This window comes from Prionailurus bengalensis, chromosome A1 (genome assembly GCF_016509475.1).
Source record: "Prionailurus bengalensis isolate Pbe53 chromosome A1, Fcat_Pben_1.1_paternal_pri, whole genome shotgun sequence".
NCBI lineage: Eukaryota > Metazoa > Chordata > Mammalia > Carnivora > Felidae > Prionailurus > Prionailurus bengalensis.
The window spans coordinates 111,953,453-111,973,617 of NC_057343.1; the positions used below are offsets into that span (position 1 = coordinate 111,953,453).

The following is a 20,165-nucleotide window of genomic DNA, read 5'->3' on the forward strand; positions in this document are numbered from 1 at the left end:
CTTTGTTCAGCAATAGTCCAGCCAATGAGAGACTGTCACAACTCAGCCAATGAAAAGCCACTACAGTTAGAATTCCCAGTTTATTCCAATGGGCTTTTTGTTTATAATAGCCACCTCTCAACTTTGCCATTCTTCTCTAAAGAGGGGTCCTCCTTTGTTCTCTAGAATTGCAAAGCCCTAGGTTGTGTCTGGAAATGAAATTCTCTGCTATTCCAGAATAAATTCTTTTTTTCTTTCTTTCTTTTTTTTAATGTTTTATTTCTGAGATAGAGAGAGACAGAGAATGAGTGGGGGAGGGGCAGAAAGAGAGGGAGACACAGAATCTGAAGCAGGCCCCAGGCTTTGAGCTGTCAGCACAGAGCCCGACGTGGAGCTTGAATCCACGAACAGTGAGATCATGACCTGAGCCGAAGTTGGATGCTCAACCGACTGAGCCACCTAGGCACCCCGATCTTTTCTTTTTTTTCTGGTAGGATAATTGACAACTTTATTTTTTTTAATTAAAAAACATTTTTAAAGTTTGTTTATTTTGAGAGAGACAGCGTGAGTGGGGGAGGGACACAGATGGAGGGAAAGGGAGAATCCCAAGCAGGCTCCACACTGTCAGTGCAGAGCCCCCGCAGGGCTCCATCTCATGACAGTGAGATCATGACCTGAGCTGAAACCAAGACTGGACACTCAACCGACTGAGCCAGCCAGGCACCCCAATGGATGCATTTTTAATAGAGTATAATAGAGTATAAAAGAGCACAACCTCTAGCTTCTAACATCACTAGCCAATAAAATTCACGTATATATAAAATGGGGATTAATATCCAGAAGAGATGATATGAGAGAGAATAACATACAAAAGGAAGACAAATGGGAAAAGCATCAGGCAAGTATTTTGATCTGACTGGGTAGATTTGGGCTGGACTATTGAGGACCTTGGCTCCCAAACTATAGAGCCTTTTGAGGGTTTTGAGTACAGAAGGAACATGGTCAGAGCTGTTGTTGAAAGTTTGCTCTGGCAGTAGTGTGTGTGTTGTATTGGAATGGGCTGACTGAAAACTGAGATCAGTAATGAGATTGCTACAATCATGCGGGTGAAAGGTAACAAAAGCCTGGGTTGGTCAGTGGGAACAGAGAAATAGGGAATTGTGTGTGAGAATCTGTAAAGGTTGGAACCTATAAGATTTCGGTATTGATTGCATGTTAATAGCAAAAAGTGCGGAGATATGAAAGTTCAAAATTTTAACATAGATTACTTCTCTTTCCTCTATAAATACCTCACTGAGATAGCCAGCATCCCTGGCCTGATTTACTGCAAAAACTACATTCTTTTCCCTGAAATCAATTATTATCACAGCTGTTGGATTTTTTTTTTTAACTTTTAAGTATTTACTTATTTCAGAGAGAGAGAGGGAGAGTATGTGTGTATGTGCAGGGGAGGGGCAGAAAGAGAAGGAGAGAGAGAGAATCCCAAGCAGGCTTCATGCTCAGCTCAGAGCCCTATGTGGGGCTGCGTCTCATAAATCCTGAGATCATGACCTGAGCCAAAATCAAAGTGAGATGCTTAACTGAACCACCCAGGCACCCCTGGATTTTTTTTAAGTAATCTTTAGGTCCAATGTGGGGCTCAAATTCACCACCTCCAGATCAAGAGTCAATATTCCACCAACTGAGCCAGCCAGGTGCCCTGGATTTTCTTTTTAATGCATTCTTTTGAAAGCATGAATTGGATCAAATTACTCCCCTGTTTACAATTCTTCAACTGCTTCCCAAAGCCAATAAATTCCTTACAATGCCTTATAAGTTGCTTGTGGCTCTGGCCCCTTCTACTCCTCTAATCTTGTCTCTTGCCATTCTGCCTTGCTCACCACAGCAAGCTCATTCCTGCCTCCGTGCTTTTGTAGGTGCTCTTCCCTTTTGCCAGAGCCCTTCTTCCCATTTTCTCTTTGCATAGCTAGATTTCTCATCCTTTAGATCACATCTTAAATGTCACCTCCTATCCAAATCAGGCTTCTACTTGTTATTCTCTGAGTATCGATACCTCAATAGCACTCACCAAATTGTACTCTTAAAAACATATATTTATATACATTTTTCTTTTCTGTTTCCTCCATTGTAAAATTTACAGTAGGAAGAGACCTTGTCTGTCCTGTTATGTTTTTGCTTGGTGCTTAGCAAGTGCCTGGCATATGGAAGACATTTAATCAATATTTGTTGAATGAATTAATTAAGCAATGAATGAAGGAGCTGGTGAGGTCATTTAGCAGAAAGTATGATGAAAAGATTGGTTTTAGAGGGCAAGTTGCATTTCAGATCTCTGATACTGTGGTGTGAGGGTATTGTAGAGGGTGTAGGGACAGAGGGATGTATTTGGAGTTAGAAAAGGAAAACAAATTGGGATTTGATATTGTACTTCCAGTGTTTCCTGGGAAGATGGGGCCTGGCCAGTTATACTATTAAGACTGTATTATATGGGGTACAATGTAGTATAATAGTTAAGAACCTAAAAGAATTAGGGGTACCTAAGTGGCTCAGTCAGTTAACAGTCATACTCTTGGTCTCGGCTCAGGTCATGATCTCGCAGTTCATGAGTTCAAGCCCACTTTGAACTCCGTGATGACAGTGTGGAGCTTGCTTGGGATTCTCTCTCTCTCTCTCTCTCTCTCTCTCTCTCTCTCTCTCTCTGCCTCTCCCCTGCTTGTTCTCTCTTTCTCTCTCAAAATAAATGAACTTAAAAATATTCTTTAAAAAAGAATTTAAGAATTTAAGTTATAACTTAAAAGAATTAAAGACCACATAATTTATAAACAAGTGCTAGTAATGTGCTTTAGGCAATATGTGAAATATGAACTTGTAGTGAATTAATTAGGGGCAAAACAGTCATAAGATGGGAAAAAAATGACACTTTAAATTTATTCATTCAAAAACATTTAATGGACACCTGTTTAGGGTGAGGCCCCAAGCGAAGTGCTGAGAATACAGAGGTGAAAAGGACACAGTCTTTGGTCCCTCTGACACTCTAAACAAGAAGACAGATATGAAATCAAAATTACGTTAGAATGGGCAGGATATGTACAGAATTTTATTCCACTGAAGAAAGACAAACATAGACCCAAATATTTAACACTGAGGAGAAGTGCAATGAAAAAAAAAAAGTAGGGTGGGATAGAGTGAGCAGGAAGGGTATGCTGAGGTGCTCAGAGAAGGGCTGAACAATAAGGTAACATTTGAATAAAGGCTGAAAGGGTGAGAGGTTGAGCCACAATGTGTATCTTGGGCAAGACCACCCGAAGTAATGGAAATAAGTATAAAAGGAAGGCTTGTGCTCGAGTAGCTAGAGAAATAGCAAGGGTGTTTGCAATGGAGTGAGTGAGAGAGGATGTGGAAGAAGACAGAGAGTTAGCAGGGCCAGGTCATGTGAGACCCTGAAGGCTGAGTCGGACTTTGGATTTTACTGAGTGCAAGATGAGAAAAGCCATGCAGAGAAACTTGATGGAACAGGCACAGGGAGCATTACAGGTGTTGGGGTACAGGAAAATAAAGACAGAATCAGTATTGAGGAGCTCAATTCAACATGTAGGATGGATTGCAGGGAGGGAAACTGGAAAAGCTATCCTAATAGTTCCAGTGCAAGATGATGAAAATTGATCTGTGGGCAGTGAGAATGGCAAGAACCACATAAAGATGAAAAGTTTTCAAAGAAATCAATGTGATTTGCTGGCTTGGTGTAGGATGAGATGAGTGTTCTTGTGATGTAGCTTCAGAGCTACTGACTTTAGATACAAACAGATGTCCTGTCATAGGCAAATGAGGCTAAAGGAACTGTTCTTAAAATGGAGTCACAAGAGTTTCAGAACAAACCTGTTGTTTGTAATTGAAACCATTTTTTGTTTGTTTGAAATAGGACCAATTTTTAAATAATTAAAGGACCTAAAAGAATTCTCCCTATTCTGAAAAGTAAACAGAATTGTTCCTATTTATCAGCTGACAATTCAACAGTGATGAGCAGGCAGGCAAAGGGGCCCTAGTGTGTGAGCTGGAGTCCATTTCTGCATGCTTGCAAATTTTATTAGGAATGCTGTCTACCTCTTTTGGGTCTAAATAAATAATCAACTTTAATGGAATATTCTTTGTATAGTGCTGTCTCCTTGCTGAGACTCTTTAGTGTCACTTATTTTTTTGTTTATAATCTAAAGTAGGGTTGAAGGCTTTGAAAATTATGTGCAGAAAATCTGATTCATATACATATGAACGGTATATACGTGGCAGAAGGGTCCTGTTGTTCTGGAAAACAAGGATAAAGAGGTAGAATATGTTACTGACATCAGTTTAGAAAAACATACAGTACTGTAGGGTAGGTACAGGTAGTTGACCAAAACAAAATAAAAACAATAACCTTAACAACTGGTAATAGCACTAATAATTTTTGCTTCATGTTTATGTACCTACGCTTTAAGAAGTCAGAGAGAAAAAAAAGAAGTCAGAGAATGATCTGACAATGTGTGGATGATACTTCATAAGATAATTACTTAACTTTTTAAGTTATGCTTTTACCTCAATTCCTTAAACTTAACTTCCTATTGTCCCTGAGGGTAGGCGGATGACAAATGTTGCTTTTCTTCTCAGTATTTTATTTATTTATTTATTTATTTATTTATTTTTTCAACGTTTATTTATTTTTGGGACAGAGAGAGACAGAGCATGAACGGGGGAGGGGCAGAGAGAGAGGGAGACACAGAATCGGAAACAGGCTCCAGGCTCCGAGCCATCAGCCCAGAGCCTGACGCGGGGCTCGAACTCACGGACCGCGAGATCGTGGCCTGGCTGAAGTCGGACGCTTAACCGACTGCGCCACCCAGGCGCCCCTCTTCTCAGTATTTTAAAATTGACTACATTGAACATGTAAAAAACATTTGAAAGACTTAACCAGTTTTTTGTAGAATAACAACACAGGTGGAACAAATTTTAGAAAACGCACTAACATATTATGTGCGTTTAACCTGATTTAACCAGCCATGATTTATGTCTTAAAATGGTTAATCCTCTCTACCGTTCCCCCCGCCCCCGAACACAAAGATATTGCTTAAACAGAACAAAGTCCAAAGAAAGCTTGATTTAACCAAATCAAACTCCTGTGCCAAGGTCAATAAACCATTTAAGAAGTTGCATTAAAAAAAAAAAAAGAAAAAAATTAAACTACTGCAAGTGTTTTTTTAAATGTTTATTTATTTTTGAGAGAGAAAGGGGGGCAGAATGTCAGGGGGGCAGAATGTCAGGGGGGCAGAATGGTGTAGGGGCAGAGAGGGAGGCACAGAATCTGAGGCAGGCTCCAGGCTGTCAGCACAGGGCCTGATGTGCAGCTCAAACTCACGAACCCTGAGATCATGACCTGAGCTGAAGTCGGACACTTAAGCAACTGAGCCACCAGGCTCAAACTACTGCAAGTTTGAGACCAGGTCTAAGCATTTGTCCCTTTGAAGACAAAGCAATAAAGTTTGACCAAAAGTTTCATCTTCATCCGAAAGAAATCTTTGTACTTGTTTGTATCTTGTTTAATTTCACACACAGCAAATAACATTTTTAACAAGGTACTGAGGCAAATGATAAAAACAGGGTTAGGATAAAATTTAACCCTTTATTATTTGAATTCTTACGGTTTACTTTCCAGGCCTGACACAGTGGTTTAACTCTTGCTTATTTTGTATGTAATTTAACATTATACAATGTAAGTGTATTTCAGAGCAGGCATTTGATATTAAATGAATTAAATAAGATGTACTTCTCCCTTCACGGATTGCAAAACGCTTGGCATGACATTTTAATCAACAGTACAAATCTATAATTTAAAGAAGAGCTTTATCATCAGCTCAGAGCAGGAAAAATCTAACTAGAATGAAGGCAGCTAAAATGATTACCAAGATCATCAATTAACTGTATTATCCAGTCACTCCGGTTTCTACTTCCCTTTGGCCTCAAAAGTTTAAAAAAAAAAAAAAAGTCTATTTGCCCCAAAAGGGAGTTTGAATGCTTTACCTTACTGTAAACTCCTAGAAGAGGAAATAAAACTGCCATTTAAATGTGCTGTTAATGAACTTTCGCATGACTGTGCTATGAATCAGTGAGTTTCAAAATTAAAATTAGTTGGTGTCCTCTAGTCAAAAAAACAAAGGCTTCCTCCTTGATTTGATTACCCTTTTAAAATGTTTATTTTTGAGAGAGAGAGAAAGAGACAGAGCGTCAGCGGGGGAGGGGCAGAGAGAGAGGGAGACAGAAACTGAAGCAAGCTCCAGGCTCTGAGCTGTCAGCACAGAGTCTAATGCAGCGCTGCAACTCATAAACCAGCAGATGATGATGACTTGAGCCAAGCCACCCAGTCGCCCTGATTATACTTTTTTTTTTAAAGGACACAAATCTTTTTATTTTTTTTTATTTTGAGAGAGAGAGAAAGCGCGAGCGAGCGAGAGCAGGAGGAGGGGCAGAGAGAAAGGGAAAGAGAGAAACCCAAACAGGCTCCACACTGTCAGTGCAGAGGCCCCTACAGGCTCCATTTCAGGACAGCGAGATCATGACCTAAGCCCACTCAGCTACCCCTGCTACCGATTTGATTACATTTTTAACACACGTACATAATTAGCTACTCCCTTAAAAAAAAAAGCCACTCCTTTAAATTTACACCTGTAATATGGTGATGAAATGTGAAATGAAATACTGCAATGAATATTAGTCGGTTCGGCTACCAGAGGTATTGTCTCAACAGAGGACTTTGACGTCTGTCGTCTCTGGTAATTTTCACAAAAGCAAGAGGAGAGGCAGTGTCAGTCCTACCCCTGGAAAGCAGCTACTGAAGCCCTGACTGCTCTCAGATCCCGGCACTGCGGGCGAGATGACGTTTACCACGGCGGGGATTTCCGTAGAGGTGACACACGCCACTTCCGGCCGACGGTGAGACTCAGTGACGTGGCTGGGGAAGTCTAGCACGGTACTTCGGGCTGGGACACCCGGACCTGTCAGGTGGCTTCTGGGCAGCCCCGAGGGGAGAAGACTGCGCACCGACATCAACAGCAGCTGCGAGCCCGGAGCCGGAAGTGCCACGTGTCCCTATTGCGCCTGCGCGGCTCCCGGCTGACAGCCACTTCCGGCCGGGGCCTCTTCTCGTTAGGCTGCCGCCTTTCAGCCGGGTGTTCTCGGCTTCTCCGGTCTGACTCCCAAACCTCAGCTCCCAGGCCAAGCTGTGGCTGCTGGCAGGCTGGGAAGAATGCCGTGCTGTACCTAAACACTTGATGCACCGCCCTTTCTCCTCCTCGCTACAGTCGAGTCGTTAGCGCCTTCCCTCCGCTTCCAGCAGTGGTCTTTCACCTCTTTGGTTTGGCGCTGTCGTAGACCCCGACCAGCCCCTTCCAACCCCGATACGCACCGTCGTCATGTCCCAGCCGGGGATACCGATCTCCGGCGGCGCCCCAGCCGGCCTCCAGGCCCAGAACGGGGCCGCCTCGGCCTCGGGGTCTCTCTACACCAACGGTAAGTACAGCCCTGGGGCGGGCGGCTGGCGCAGCCTGGGTCCGAGTTCAAGCTGACCTTTGGTTACTGCAGCTGCCTGTGGCAACCGGAGGAGAGGGTAACCTCCCGGCCGGGGGAATGAGCGGGTGATGGTGGGCGCCTAGGCCAAGGAGACGGCGGTGAATATGCAGCCGCAACCCGGGGCTCTTGTTGATGTTTCATGTTTATTCATTCGTTCGCTGAACAATTAATGACCACTTGCTGTATGTAACACCCTGGGTATACATAGATGAAAAATACAGATTCGATGCATACCTCAGAACTCGCATACAAGACTCATAGTGCCTGTTTATGTGCTTTCTTCCTCCGTGCCACTTCACCCTGTCTTCCAGAGAGCAGAGGTCGGGGGCTGATTATTTTCAGTTCCGCAGTGCCTGCAGTGGGGTGGGGGTCTTAGTCGGAATTGGAGGAGATGAATGAATGATGGTGTTTTTGGGATTCCTCTCTCTCTCTCTATTAATGTTTTTATTTATTTTTGAGACAGAAAGAGAGCATGAGCAGGGGAGGGGCAGAGAGAGAAGGAGACATAGAATCCGAAGCAGGCTCCGGGCTCTGAGCTGTCAGCACAGAGCCTGACGTGGGGTTCGAACTCATCAACCGTGAGATCATGACCTGAGCCGAAGTCGGACGCTTAACCGACTGAGCCACCCAGGCACCCCTTGGGAGTCCTCTTTTAAGGCCTGCTCATCTCTTCCAAAATTTTACCCAAATTGTACCTAGGCCACGTGTTCAGTTTTCCAGTTTTGGAGGAACGAAATATTAAATCTCTTGTTTGATTTACAGAGGTCTTTACCTCACTTGAAAAAAGTGGTTAGATACACCTCTGAACCTCCCTTCCACAGCGTACAATGTGGCACTACAATTTGTCATTTGGTGTGAGAGTTGTATAGTTTTATGCTTCTTCTGAGATTCTTTACATTGTCCTACATTGTGATTTGCTAAGTTTACTATAATTATAGTAGAGAAAGAAAGATTTTTTTGCCAACATCTGATTTTGCCAAATTACTGATTTACTTATAAATCTTTGACTTGTGGAAAGAAAACTAATAGAATAAAACTAAAATAAATTACTCCTTGGAAACTAAGATTGTTGTGAAGTTCTGGAAAATAGCCAGTGATTATATTAGCTAATTTACATTATGTTTAGAGAAGACTACTGTTTTCTTTACAAAGAAGGCTCTAAAAGACTTTTAAAAATGTCTATGAGTAGGCAGGTTTGTAGGCAGAAGCAGGAATAAGTATAAGTACTGTAATGGTGTTAAGTTGAATGAATTGTTCTTTCTCATATTTGTGGTAACAGATTAAGTAAACTATGTTTTATTCTAGGCTACTTAGTAACATTTACGGTGGGGATGAAATCATTTTAAGACTTTCACTTTAAGGTAAAAAAAAAAAACTTAAGCAAAATGTCCTGTGGCTGTGGCTTTTTCTTACAATCCATACATTGCAATTTTACATGAGTTTTAAATGGCAAATCCTGCAAATATGCGTGTAAGTTTATATGTAATTGTGATAATTTTGAAACATTAAAGGAATTTAGCTACTGCAATGTGTAGTATAAAAGATGTTGTCACTATGATGATTTATTCCTATCCACGGACATTTGTTACACATCTCTTAAGTTCTGTCCTTGGGACTGTAAAAGAGAATAAGAAAACAGTCCCTGTACACAGGTTGCCCAGGACCAATAGGGATTCACTTAGGAAAGGAAATCATAGGACTGCAAATACATACACTTTTTAAAGACACAATTTCGAAAGTCTTTATAATCTCCATTTCTAAAATTTTTTTGTAGAATTATTCTAGTAAAGTGGCTAATGACCTCTATTGGGTTTCTTTGTTCATCCCACTAATAATAAAGTCAGTAGGGATGTGATAGAGAATTGGAGAAGGCTTTTCTCTAGAAGGTGAAAGAAAAAAGTTCAGTGCTGGAATCTAATTTTATTGGTTAACTCTTTTAAGGCAGTTATTGGTGCTTAAATATTCTTTTGAATATATATATATATATTTAATGTTTATTTATTTTTGAGACAGAGAGAGACAGAGCATGAATGGGAGAGGGTCAGAGAGAGGGAAACACAGAATCTGAAACAGGCTCCAGGCTCTGAGCTGTCAGCCCAGAGCCTGTCGCGGGGCTCGAACTCACGGACCGCGAGATCATGACCTGAGCCGAAGTCGGCCGCCCAACCGACTGAGCCACCCAGGCGTCCTTCTTTTGAATATTTGTATGCTTTAGATTTAATGTAACTTTTAAAAACCGTGGTTGACACATAATGTTACATTAGTTTGAGGTGTGCAACATTCTGATTGGACTTTTCTTTGTCTTAGGCTGCTCTCGCCACCAGTATAGCTACCATCTCTCACCATACAACCCTATTACAACACCACTGACTGTATTTTCTGTGCTGTACCTTTGATCACCATAGCTTATTCCATAGATGGAAGCCTGTACCTCCTAAGGTAGCTTTCTTAAATTACATATTACAGTTCAGTTGAATATTCAGATATTTTTAGATAGTCAAAAGACTGAATAGTTTTTCATTTTTCTGTAACTTTGTATCATATTTTATAGTGTCATTTTTTTGTTAATTTTTTTTTTTAAATTTTCATTTTTGAAAGAGAGAGTGTGACAGAGTGCTAGTAGGGGAGGAACAGAGAGAGACTGAGACACAGAACTTGAAGCTGATCTGTCAGCACAGAGCCTGGTGTGGGGCTCAAACCCACGAGCTATGAGATCATGACCTAAGCCGAAGTCAGATGCTTAACTGACTGAGCCACCCAGGTGCCCCATTATTATTATTATTTATTTTTTTTTAGAGAGTTTAAACTTGGGGGAGAGGGGCAGGGGGAGAGAGAGAATCTTAAGCAGGCCCCACACTCAGCATGGAGCCCTGCCTGGGGCTTGATCCCATAACTGTGGGATCATGACCTGAGCCAAAATCAAAGTCAGATGCTTAACTGACTGAGCCTTGCAGGCACCCCTATGGTGTCATTATATTACATAATTCCTCACACACAAGACATTTTTTTTCTGTAGTGGATTGTTACATGGCATTACAATCTAAAGGTTGTCTAGACAGGTTTTTCTGAGCCTGTATAGATTTGTGTACACATATTTCCTTTGCAAAAATTGACAGTGAAACTGTAAGACTATTTGAACTGGCATATCTTCATCTCATTAGTATGTAATAAGGCTAAAGGCAAATCATTCCTCCCACCTTTTTTTTTTTTTAAGATAATATTTTTGGGGGCACCTGGGTGGCTCAGTCGGTTAAGTGTCCAACTTTGGTCCAGGTCATGAACTTGCATTTCGTGGGTTCGAGCCCTGTTTCAGGCTCTATGCTGACAGCTCAGAGCCTGGAGCCTGCTTCAGATTCTGTGTCTCTCTCTCTCTGTCTGCCCCTCCTCCACCCATGCTCTGTCTCTGTCTCTGTCTTTGTGTCTGTCTCTGTCTCTCTCAAAAATAAACATTAAAAATTTTTTTTAAAAGATTTTTTTTTTTTTTAAAGTAATGTCTGTATCCAGTGTGAGGCTTGAACTCACAACCCTGAGATCAGGGGTTACATACTCCATGGACTAAGGCAGACAGGTGCTCTTCATGACTCCTACTTTTTTTGTTTTTAATGTTTATTTTTGAGAGAGACAGCACTAGCTGGGGAGGTGCGGGGGGTACGGGGGTAGACAGGATTCAAAGCAGGCTCCATGCTGACAGCAGCAAGCCCTATGTGGAGCTCGAACTCAGGAACTGTGAGATCATGGACGCTCAACCGACTGAGCCACCCAGGCACCCCCACTTTTTTTTTTAGTTAGTTAGTTAATTAATTAATTAATTAATTAATTTAGAGAGTGCATGTGCACGAGTGCAAGCTGGGGAAGAGGAGAGAGATGGGGGAGAGAATCCCAAGCAGGCTCTGCACTGTCAGCTTGAAACCGGATGTGGGGCTCTAACTCACAAACTGTGAGATCACGACCTGAGCCAAAACCAAGAGTCCAACGCTTAACTGACCATGCACTTAGGCGCCCCTGACTCCCACTTTTAATTAGCAGTTTAATTGACTATTTGGGTCAGCTTGCTAAGGCAAGCAAGTTTTATGAATTTTATGCAGTTTTATTAATTTTATGTGTTGCAATATTTATGTAATAATCACTTTTTCCCATGTAGATTAAAGGTGAGAAGGATATTTGCCCTTCTCTGTCCCAACCAGATTTTCCTGTTGTATTGTTATTTTATAAAATAACATCTGTCTGCCTGCTAGACTGTAAATCCTGTGATAACAAGGATATTTATCTGCTTTTGCACATCATCCTTTCTCTAGCTCTCCACATGGTGTCTAGCATATTAGAAATTAACCAGTTTTAATGAATGAAAGTTTTAGAATTGGGTATTTTGCAATTTAACTCACTAAATCCGTATTCACTTAGTATAAGATTAGAGCTTAATTCCAACTCCTTTTCTGGTGAATTTTTCCATGGATTTTTTTTTTTTTTTTTTAACAACATTAGCAGTTAAAATAATAGAATTTTGCTGGGGCGGGGCTGGTATTGTTTGGTCATCAATTTAAATGCTAAGACTTGTGCTCCTATCTCTATTGTAGGCATGATGGAAATGTAGATGTTTTTTAGTTTCACAATGATGTAAACCATGTTTATGCCTGTGTACTTGACATAAGAAGTCTTTCGTCATGATTAAACTATGCTATGAATAAAATTGGTATGTGGTCTGTAGCAATGATTGTTGTGGCCCTTTCATGTTTTCAGTGGGGGGCAGTAACTTTGGACTTCCATAAAGTCTTTGTATATGTCTATGAAAACTTAAGGTGTTCAGCTTCTTGTCTGTCTCTGCTGATGGACTGGAAGTTCCTGAAAGACAATTGTAACCATAAGAATTAACATTTATTGTTTACTTACTCCATGCCCAGTGCTAGGTTGCATTATCTGCATCATCTCATTTAATCCTCACAACAGCCCTATGGAGTAAGAACTGTTATGTACTGACGAGGAAACTGTAATGAGTGGGCAAGGAACTAGTTCAAAGTCACACAGATAATAAATTGTGGATCCTAGCTTCAAACCTAGGAGGTCTCATTTAAACACTGTTACTGAGTTTATCTGGTTTGTTATCTCTGAATCCCAGGACCTAGCATCTTAAATTAGATTCTCAATCAAGGATCAGAACATTTTCTTGTATTTCTTTGTGTAGGTGGATGCATATAATTGTAGTAAGTATTTGCTGATATTTTTTAAACCTTCCACCTAGTTTATTTTCTTTTGGATTATAATTAATATATGACCTGACCCTTACTTTTGTTAGTATATAGTCAATTTTTTTGACGATTTCAGCATCACATTTCATAAATGTCTTCTAGATCCTGAAATTGAGCCTCCTCCCGCTTAAATTCCTTGCATTTGCTTTTCTCTTTCCATTGTTTCCTTAAAGCCCTTATTTTTAGTGACTGACCCACAAGTTGTATTCATTCAGTAGCATCCATTTGTTGCACTTGTAGTTTCAGTTAGTCAGCTCTTTAAGTGATCAGAATATATTTTGATGTGTGGGGTGACGTGATGAATCAAAAAAATTTTCCCAGTACTTAATTTGCCCTTCAAACCTGTTGTATTTAAAAGCATATACACCTGGGACACTTGGGTGGCTCATTTAGTTAAGCATTTGACTCTTGATTATGGCTCGGGTCGTGATATCACTATTCATGAGTTCAAGCCCTGTATCAAACTCTGTGCTGACAGGGCCGAGACTGCTTGTGATTCTCTCTCCCTCTTTCTCTGTTCCTCCCCCTGCTTGTGCACTCTCTTTCTCAAAATAGATAAATATAGTCTAAAAAAAAACCCCACATACACACAAAAAAGGAACTTTTCAAGGTTTAAGAAATGTATTGCTGGGGCGCCTGGGTGGCGCAGTCGGTTAAGCGTCCGACTTCAGCCAGGTCACGATTTCACACTCCGTGAGTTCGAGCCCCGCGTCAGGCTCTGGGCTGATGGCTCGGAGCCTGGAGCCTGTTTCCGATTCTGTGTCTCCCTCTCTCTCTGCCCCTCCCCGTTCATGCTCTGTCTCTCTCTGTCCCAAAAATAAATAAACGTTGAAAAAAAAAAAAAAAGAAAGAAATGTATTGCTATCTAAAATGTGATTCTTTAAATGATTTTTAAAATTTAGTTTTATTTTTTGTTTAATTTTTTATTTCAATGTTTATTTATTTTTGGGACAGAGAGAGACAGAGCATGAACGGGGGAGGGGCAGAGAGAGGGAGACACAGAATCGGAAACAGGCTCCAGGCTCTTGAGCCATCAGCTCAGCTCAGAGCCTGACGCGGGGCTCGAACTCACGGACCGCGAGATCGTGACCTGAGCTGAAGTCGGACGCTTAACCGACTGCGCCACCCAGGCGCCCCTAATTTTTTTTTTTTTTTAACATAGAGAGAGAGAGAGCAAGAGAGAGACAGTTTGAGTGGGGCAGAGAGAGTGGGAGACACAGAATCCAAAGCTATCAGCACAGAGCCCAATGTGGGGCTTGAACCCACGAACCATGAGATCATGACCTGAGCCGAAGTCAGACGCTTAACCGACTGAGCCACTCAGACCCCCCCTCTTTTTTTTAATTTTAGAGATGCAAGTGAGAGTGAGTGCCGGAGCGGGACACAGAGAGAGAGGGAGAGAGAATGAGAATCTTAAGGCTCCATGCTCAGTACAGAGCCCAAGGCAGGGCTCAATCCCACGACCCTGGGATCATGACCTGAGCTGAAATCAGGAGCTGAATGCTCAATTGACTGAGCTATTCAGGCCCCGCTAAAATGTGATATTTTTGAATACTTGGTTACTTTTCTCTTTTTTTTTATACTTACATGAAATAATTTGAACTGGTCATTAGGTTGGATTCATGTATGATAGGTGGAAAGTATAAACTGTCCTTGGTAAATATTAGCTCCATATGTATTTGCTGAATGGATTCATGAATGAATTGCTTAAGAATACAAAGATCATAAGTCTTTTTCTTACCTGAAATTTGAGGGGAAACCATGCCAGACTACATCTCTTCCTTTTACTATTAAATTTGCATGAAAGGGGTAGTTTATTCAGGGTGCTTTTGTGACTGTTGAGTAGGCTTTCTTGAAGAAACTTTTAAAATTATAATTTGCTTAGCATTCATTGGGATAGTATGCAGAAGTATCTCAGTTTTTGCATGCTAGATTTCACGAATAATCATGTATCAATAATTTTTCAAATCAGTGGTTTTTAAACTTTATAAAGTTTCATTCTGAAGTACCTGAGAACCATGACTACATGAAATTTTTACTAATGCAGATTCTGGGATCCCATTGAGTACACTAGGAATTTATAAAGGTGGAACCTATGATCACTTTGATTCTGAAGCCGCTGTTTGGGTAATTGAGAAGTGGTCATTTGCTTTTATTTTCTTTTATTTATTTATTTATTTTAAACATTTATTCATTTTTGAGAGTGAGAGAGACAGAGCATGAGTGGGGGAGGGACAGAGAGTGAGGGAGACACAGAATCCAAAACAGGCTTCAGGCTCTGATCTGTCACCACAGAGCCTGACACAGGGCTCGAACTCACGGACCGCGAGATCATAACCTGAGCCGAAGTTGGATGCTTAACCAACTGAGCCACCCAGGCACCCCATGGAACTTTTGATATCATGGAGAAGAGTTTCCCCAAAAGTAACTGACAGTGTTTTTACACTTATCAAAACTTAGTGTCCTGATAGAAAACTGGTAAAATCAAGGCAGGGAGATACTGGGAGATACAAGAACAAATACCATGTTATTCTTAGTTTTGTTTGATGAGTACTTTTTTCTTTTTTTTAATGTTTTTATTTATTTTTGAGATAGAGACAGAGCCTGAGTCGGGGAGGGACAGAGAGACGAGACACAGAATCTGAAATAGGCTTCAGGCTCCAAGCTGTCAGCACTGCAAGATCGTGACCTGAGCTGAAGCTGGACGCTTAACCGACTGCGCCACCCAGGCGCCCCTCATCTGCTTTTGTTTTAATATCTTGTTTGGTTCTTTGCCTATTTACCCTCTCTGAATTTGGCTTCTACTTCCACACACATCCCAAAACAACCCTAAACAAGGCCCCAAAGGACTTTTTGGTTACTAAGTACAAAAAATGTCTTTTCAATTCTCATTGTATTTTTCAAGCAGCAACTGATAACCTTTACCACTACTTGTTTTCATTTCAGACCCTTCTGGTTTGTTTGCTACTTTTTTAACAGTAATATTCTCAATATTTCCACCTTTTTTTGTTGCCTTTTCCTTCGGTCTCTCTTTTTTTTTTTAATTTTTTAAGTTTACATATTTTGAGAGAGAGAAAGCACACGTGTGGGTGGGGAGGGGCGGAGAGAGAGGAGAGAGAATGCAAAGTAGGCTCCGTGCTGTCAGTGAGTTGAGGGGCTCATCTCAAGAACCATGAGAGCATGATCTGAGCTAAAATCAGGAGTCAGATGCCTAACCACCTGAACCACTCAGGTGCCCCTCTTCTCTTTCTTAAATGTTGGTGTTCCTCAGGCTTCTGACCTGGTTCTCTTCTTTTTCTTTCTTGCTTTTTAAAAATATATAACAATAAGGGTGGCTGGGTGACTCAGTACAGCATGTGACTTTTGATCTCCGAGTTTTGAGTTTGAGCCCTACATTCAGTGTAGAGATTATGCTAAAAAAGTAAATAAATGAACTTAAAGTCTTCAAGAAAATAACAAATATTATTTCACATAATTTCTGTGGCGGGGTTTCTTCTTTCCCTACTCTATATATACTCTCTGGATATCATTAATTCCCATGGTATCAAATGTTATGCATATGCCAGTGATTACCAAAGTTATATCATAAGCAGAAACCCATCTCTTTGGCTGCAGATAGTTGTCTTTCTGTTGTACCTCTGTACTTGGATTTCTTGGTACCAACTGAAAGTATGTTTTTATTTATTATTTATTTTTTTATTTTATTTTTTTAAAATTTATATCCAAATTAGTTAGCATATAGTGCAACAATGATTTCATGGATTTCATGGATTATGTCCCTTACGCATTTAGCCCATCCCCCATCCCCCATCCCAACCCCCTCCAGTAACCCTCTGTTTGTTCTCCATATTTAAGAGTCTCTTATGCTTTGTCCCCCTCCCTGTTTTTATATTATTTTTGTTTCCCTTTCCTTGTGTTCACTTGTTTTGTCTTTGAAAGTGCTCATATGAGTGAAGTCATATGACATTTGTCTTTCTCTGACTAATTTCACTTAGCATAATACCCTCCAGTTCCATTCACGTAGTCGCAAATGGCAAGATTTCATTCCTTTTTATTGCCGAGTAATACCCCGTTGTATAGATATACCACATCTTCTTTATCCGTTCAGCCACCAGTGGACATTTGGGGTTCTTTCCATACTTTGGCTATTGTTGATAGTGCTGCTATAAACATTGGGGTGCATGTGTCCCTTCGAAACAGCACACCTGTATCCCTTGGATAAATACCTAGTAGTGCAATTGCTGGGTCATAGGGTAGTTCTATTTTTAATTTTTTGAGGAACCTCCATATTGTTTTCCAGAGTGGCTGCATCAGCTTGCATTCTCAGCAAGTATGTTTAATTTTCCAGCCCCTCTTCCTTTTGCTATTCTCTGCCTTCTCCAATTCTTTTCTTCTCCTTCTATCCAGTGAATGGCACTATCATCCACTGAGTTGTTCAGGTTAGAATCTGGAGAGTTAACCTCGATTGCTTCCCCTTTTCAGTTCACATCAGTTCACATATTCAGTTCCACGTCAAATCCTATCAGTTCTATTTCTTCAGTTTTTTAAAACTTAAGTAATGTACAGGTATTAAATATTTCTTTGCAACCCCAATGTTAAATTATTTTTTATAAAATGTATATGCAAACACAAAACTAGCCATAAATTTCATATGTTAATAGCTGGAGTGCAATGTAAAACCTAAACAAATTAAAATAAAAACATCTACAAAAGCAGTACAGTTCAAAGTTAAAACATTAAGTAATGTGATGGGTTATGTTTGACTGAAGCCAAAATTGATTGGATTGTTTTTATTTTGAACATGTTGGAACATCATTTGCATGATTATCATAGTCACTGTTTTTCGTTTTCTTTTCTTTCATTTACTTTTTGTTTTTTAATGTTTTTAAGGTTTATTTATTTTTGAGAGAGAGAGAGCACGAGTGGGGAAGGGGCAGAGAGAGAGGGAGACACAATCCCAAGCAAGGTCCAGGCTTTCAGCTGTGAGCCCAAAGCCCCACGCACGGTTCTAACCCACAAACCATGAGATCATGACCTGAGCTGAAGTCAGATGCTTAACTGAGCCACCCAGGCACCCTTGTTTTTTCTTTTTAAAGATGAGACTTATTTTCACTTGTCAGTGAGGAAGAATTTTCTTTCTACCCTGTTAGTTTTGGTGTTTGGGGGCCTGTGAATTAAAGTGGCAAGAGACAGATCAACAAGAGAAGAGACATAATTTTCATATGTATCATGAGAGTTTACAAAAATGTGACTCAAGGAGGCAAATAAATAGACTTTAGGACTTACGTATCATCTTAATAGGGGAAGGGGGGAGAGAGAAGGGTGCTTATGGGAAAACAAATGATTTTAGGAAAGATAAATGGGACCTTAGTAGAATATATGGGAAATTTGGTAGTTCTGTGACAATGCATGTTTAGGTGTGGTGTGGAGACTTCTCATCACGTGAAATGATTTTAGGAAAGATAAATGGGACCTTAGTAGAATATATGGGAAATTTGGTAGTTCTGTGACAATGCATGTTTAGGTGTGGTGTGGAGACTTCTCATCACGTGATAAGAGTCCATCATTTCTGGTTGTTCTGGATTGGAGATTTATGATAATTGAATTCTTTGGAGTTCTTTTGGGAGACTCTGCATTTAGGTGAATAAGAGATTTCAGGAAGGGGCGCCTGGGTGGCTCACTTGGTTAAACATCCAGCTTTGGCTCAGGTCGTGATCTTGCCGCAGGTTCCAGTCTTGAGTCCGGCTCTCTGCTGTCAGCACAGAGCCCAGTTCAGCATCTCTGTCTCCCTCTCTGTCTGCCCCTTCCTCATTCATATTCTGTCTTTCTCAAAAATAAGCAAACATTGGGGCACCTGGGTGACTCGGTTGAGCATCTGACTTCAGGTCATGATTTCGGAGTTTGTGGGTTTAAGCCCCGTGTCAGGTTTTGTGCTGACAGTATAGAGCCTGGAGTCTGCTTTGGATTCTGTGTCTCCTCTCTGTGCCCCTCCCCCACTTGTGCTCTTTCTCTGAAAACTAAAACAAATATTTAAAAAAATTTTTTAAAACATTAAAAAAAAGATTTCAGTAACTCATGCCCTCTGCTCAAAATAACTTGTATGCCACAGTGGGGTGTTCTGGACCCATTTATAATCCCTAATCTATTATTTTGATGGGTTACTTAGTTTATTAATGACTTCAGAATTAAAATATTAAAATCCTTTTTTTTTTAATTGAGGAGAGGGCACAAGTGAGCATGGATGGAGAGAGAATCTCATGAGAGGCAGAGAGAGAAGTGGGCCTCACCTTGAGTGGGCAGGAGCTCACTCGATGCGGGACTTGAACTCACTAACCCGTGAGATCATGACCTGAGTCGAAGTCAGATGCTTAACTGGCTTAAATCCTTTTAAGTAAGCTCTAGGCCCAGAGCGGGGCTTGAACTCACGACCCCAAGATCAAAAGTCACATGCTCTTCTAACTGAGCCACCCAGGCCCCCTTTATTTTGTGCATTTTGATGATGCATGGCTTTTACTTGCCTTAAAGGCCTTTCAACATTAGCCGATGATAAAACAGTAAATAAAAATATGAAGTGGGCCATGAAATCTTGTGATAAGACTAGGCTGTGAGATGTCTGTTTCTATTTGCATGACCCACAATGTGCTTATGAATTAACTTTTTACAAATGTTTTTATTGAGTCAAACATCTCTGTATTCCCACTGCTGCTGTTTAGTCAATCATTTCTTGCCTGGACTACAGCTGTAGACTCCTTTCAATCTCTTATTTCTCCTCTAATCTCCAAGAGGTTCTTTTATGTGCAAATTTATACTGTCCCACTGGTAGCCTTTCCGAAGCTCCCCATTGCCTTTAGGCTCAAATCCAAACTCTTTGAGGGTGTAGTTTAAACTCCTGTTTCACTTTAGACATTTGACTCAGTCACTTGACTTTTGTTCTGGCAGACTGCACTTCTTTCACAATGCCCTTTCATGACCACAGGCTGTTACACATGTTGCTCCCTTTTCTGGAAACACTATTTTCTAAAAATTATTTTATTTATTTATTTACTTAGTTGATTAATTATTGAGAAGGCGGGGGGCGGGGAGGAGTGCACGAGAGGGGCAGGGAGAGGGAGAGAGAAAGAATCCTTAGCAGGCTCTGCAGTGTCAGCGCAGAGCCTGACATAGGGCTCAAACTCATGAACCATGAGATCATGACCTGAGTCAAAGTTGGATACTTAACCTACTGAGCCACCCAGGAGTCCCTCTGGAAACACTCTTGGCACTCCTTTTCCTGGAACTAACTTCGATGATCTCTTAAGATCTTAGCTGAGGGGCGCCTGGGTGACTCAGTTGGTTAAGCGTCCGACTAAGACT

General features: G+C 40.9%; 1 protein-coding gene across 2 annotated transcripts in view; it reads left to right on the forward strand.

Moving 5' to 3' along the window:
- Positions 1-7,073: 7,073 nt before the first annotated feature.
- Positions 7,074-20,165, forward strand: part of SEC24A (SEC24 homolog A, COPII coat complex component) — a 74,278-nt gene continuing 61,186 nt past the window's right edge. For both annotated transcript variants that reach the window (XM_043587918.1, XM_043587929.1), the window contains exon 1: positions 7,074-7,509. In XM_043587918.1, coding sequence (XP_043443853.1) covers positions 7,413-7,509 — 97 coding nt within the window. In that variant the 5' untranslated portion in view covers positions 7,074-7,412. The remainder of the gene's footprint in view (positions 7,510-20,165) is intronic.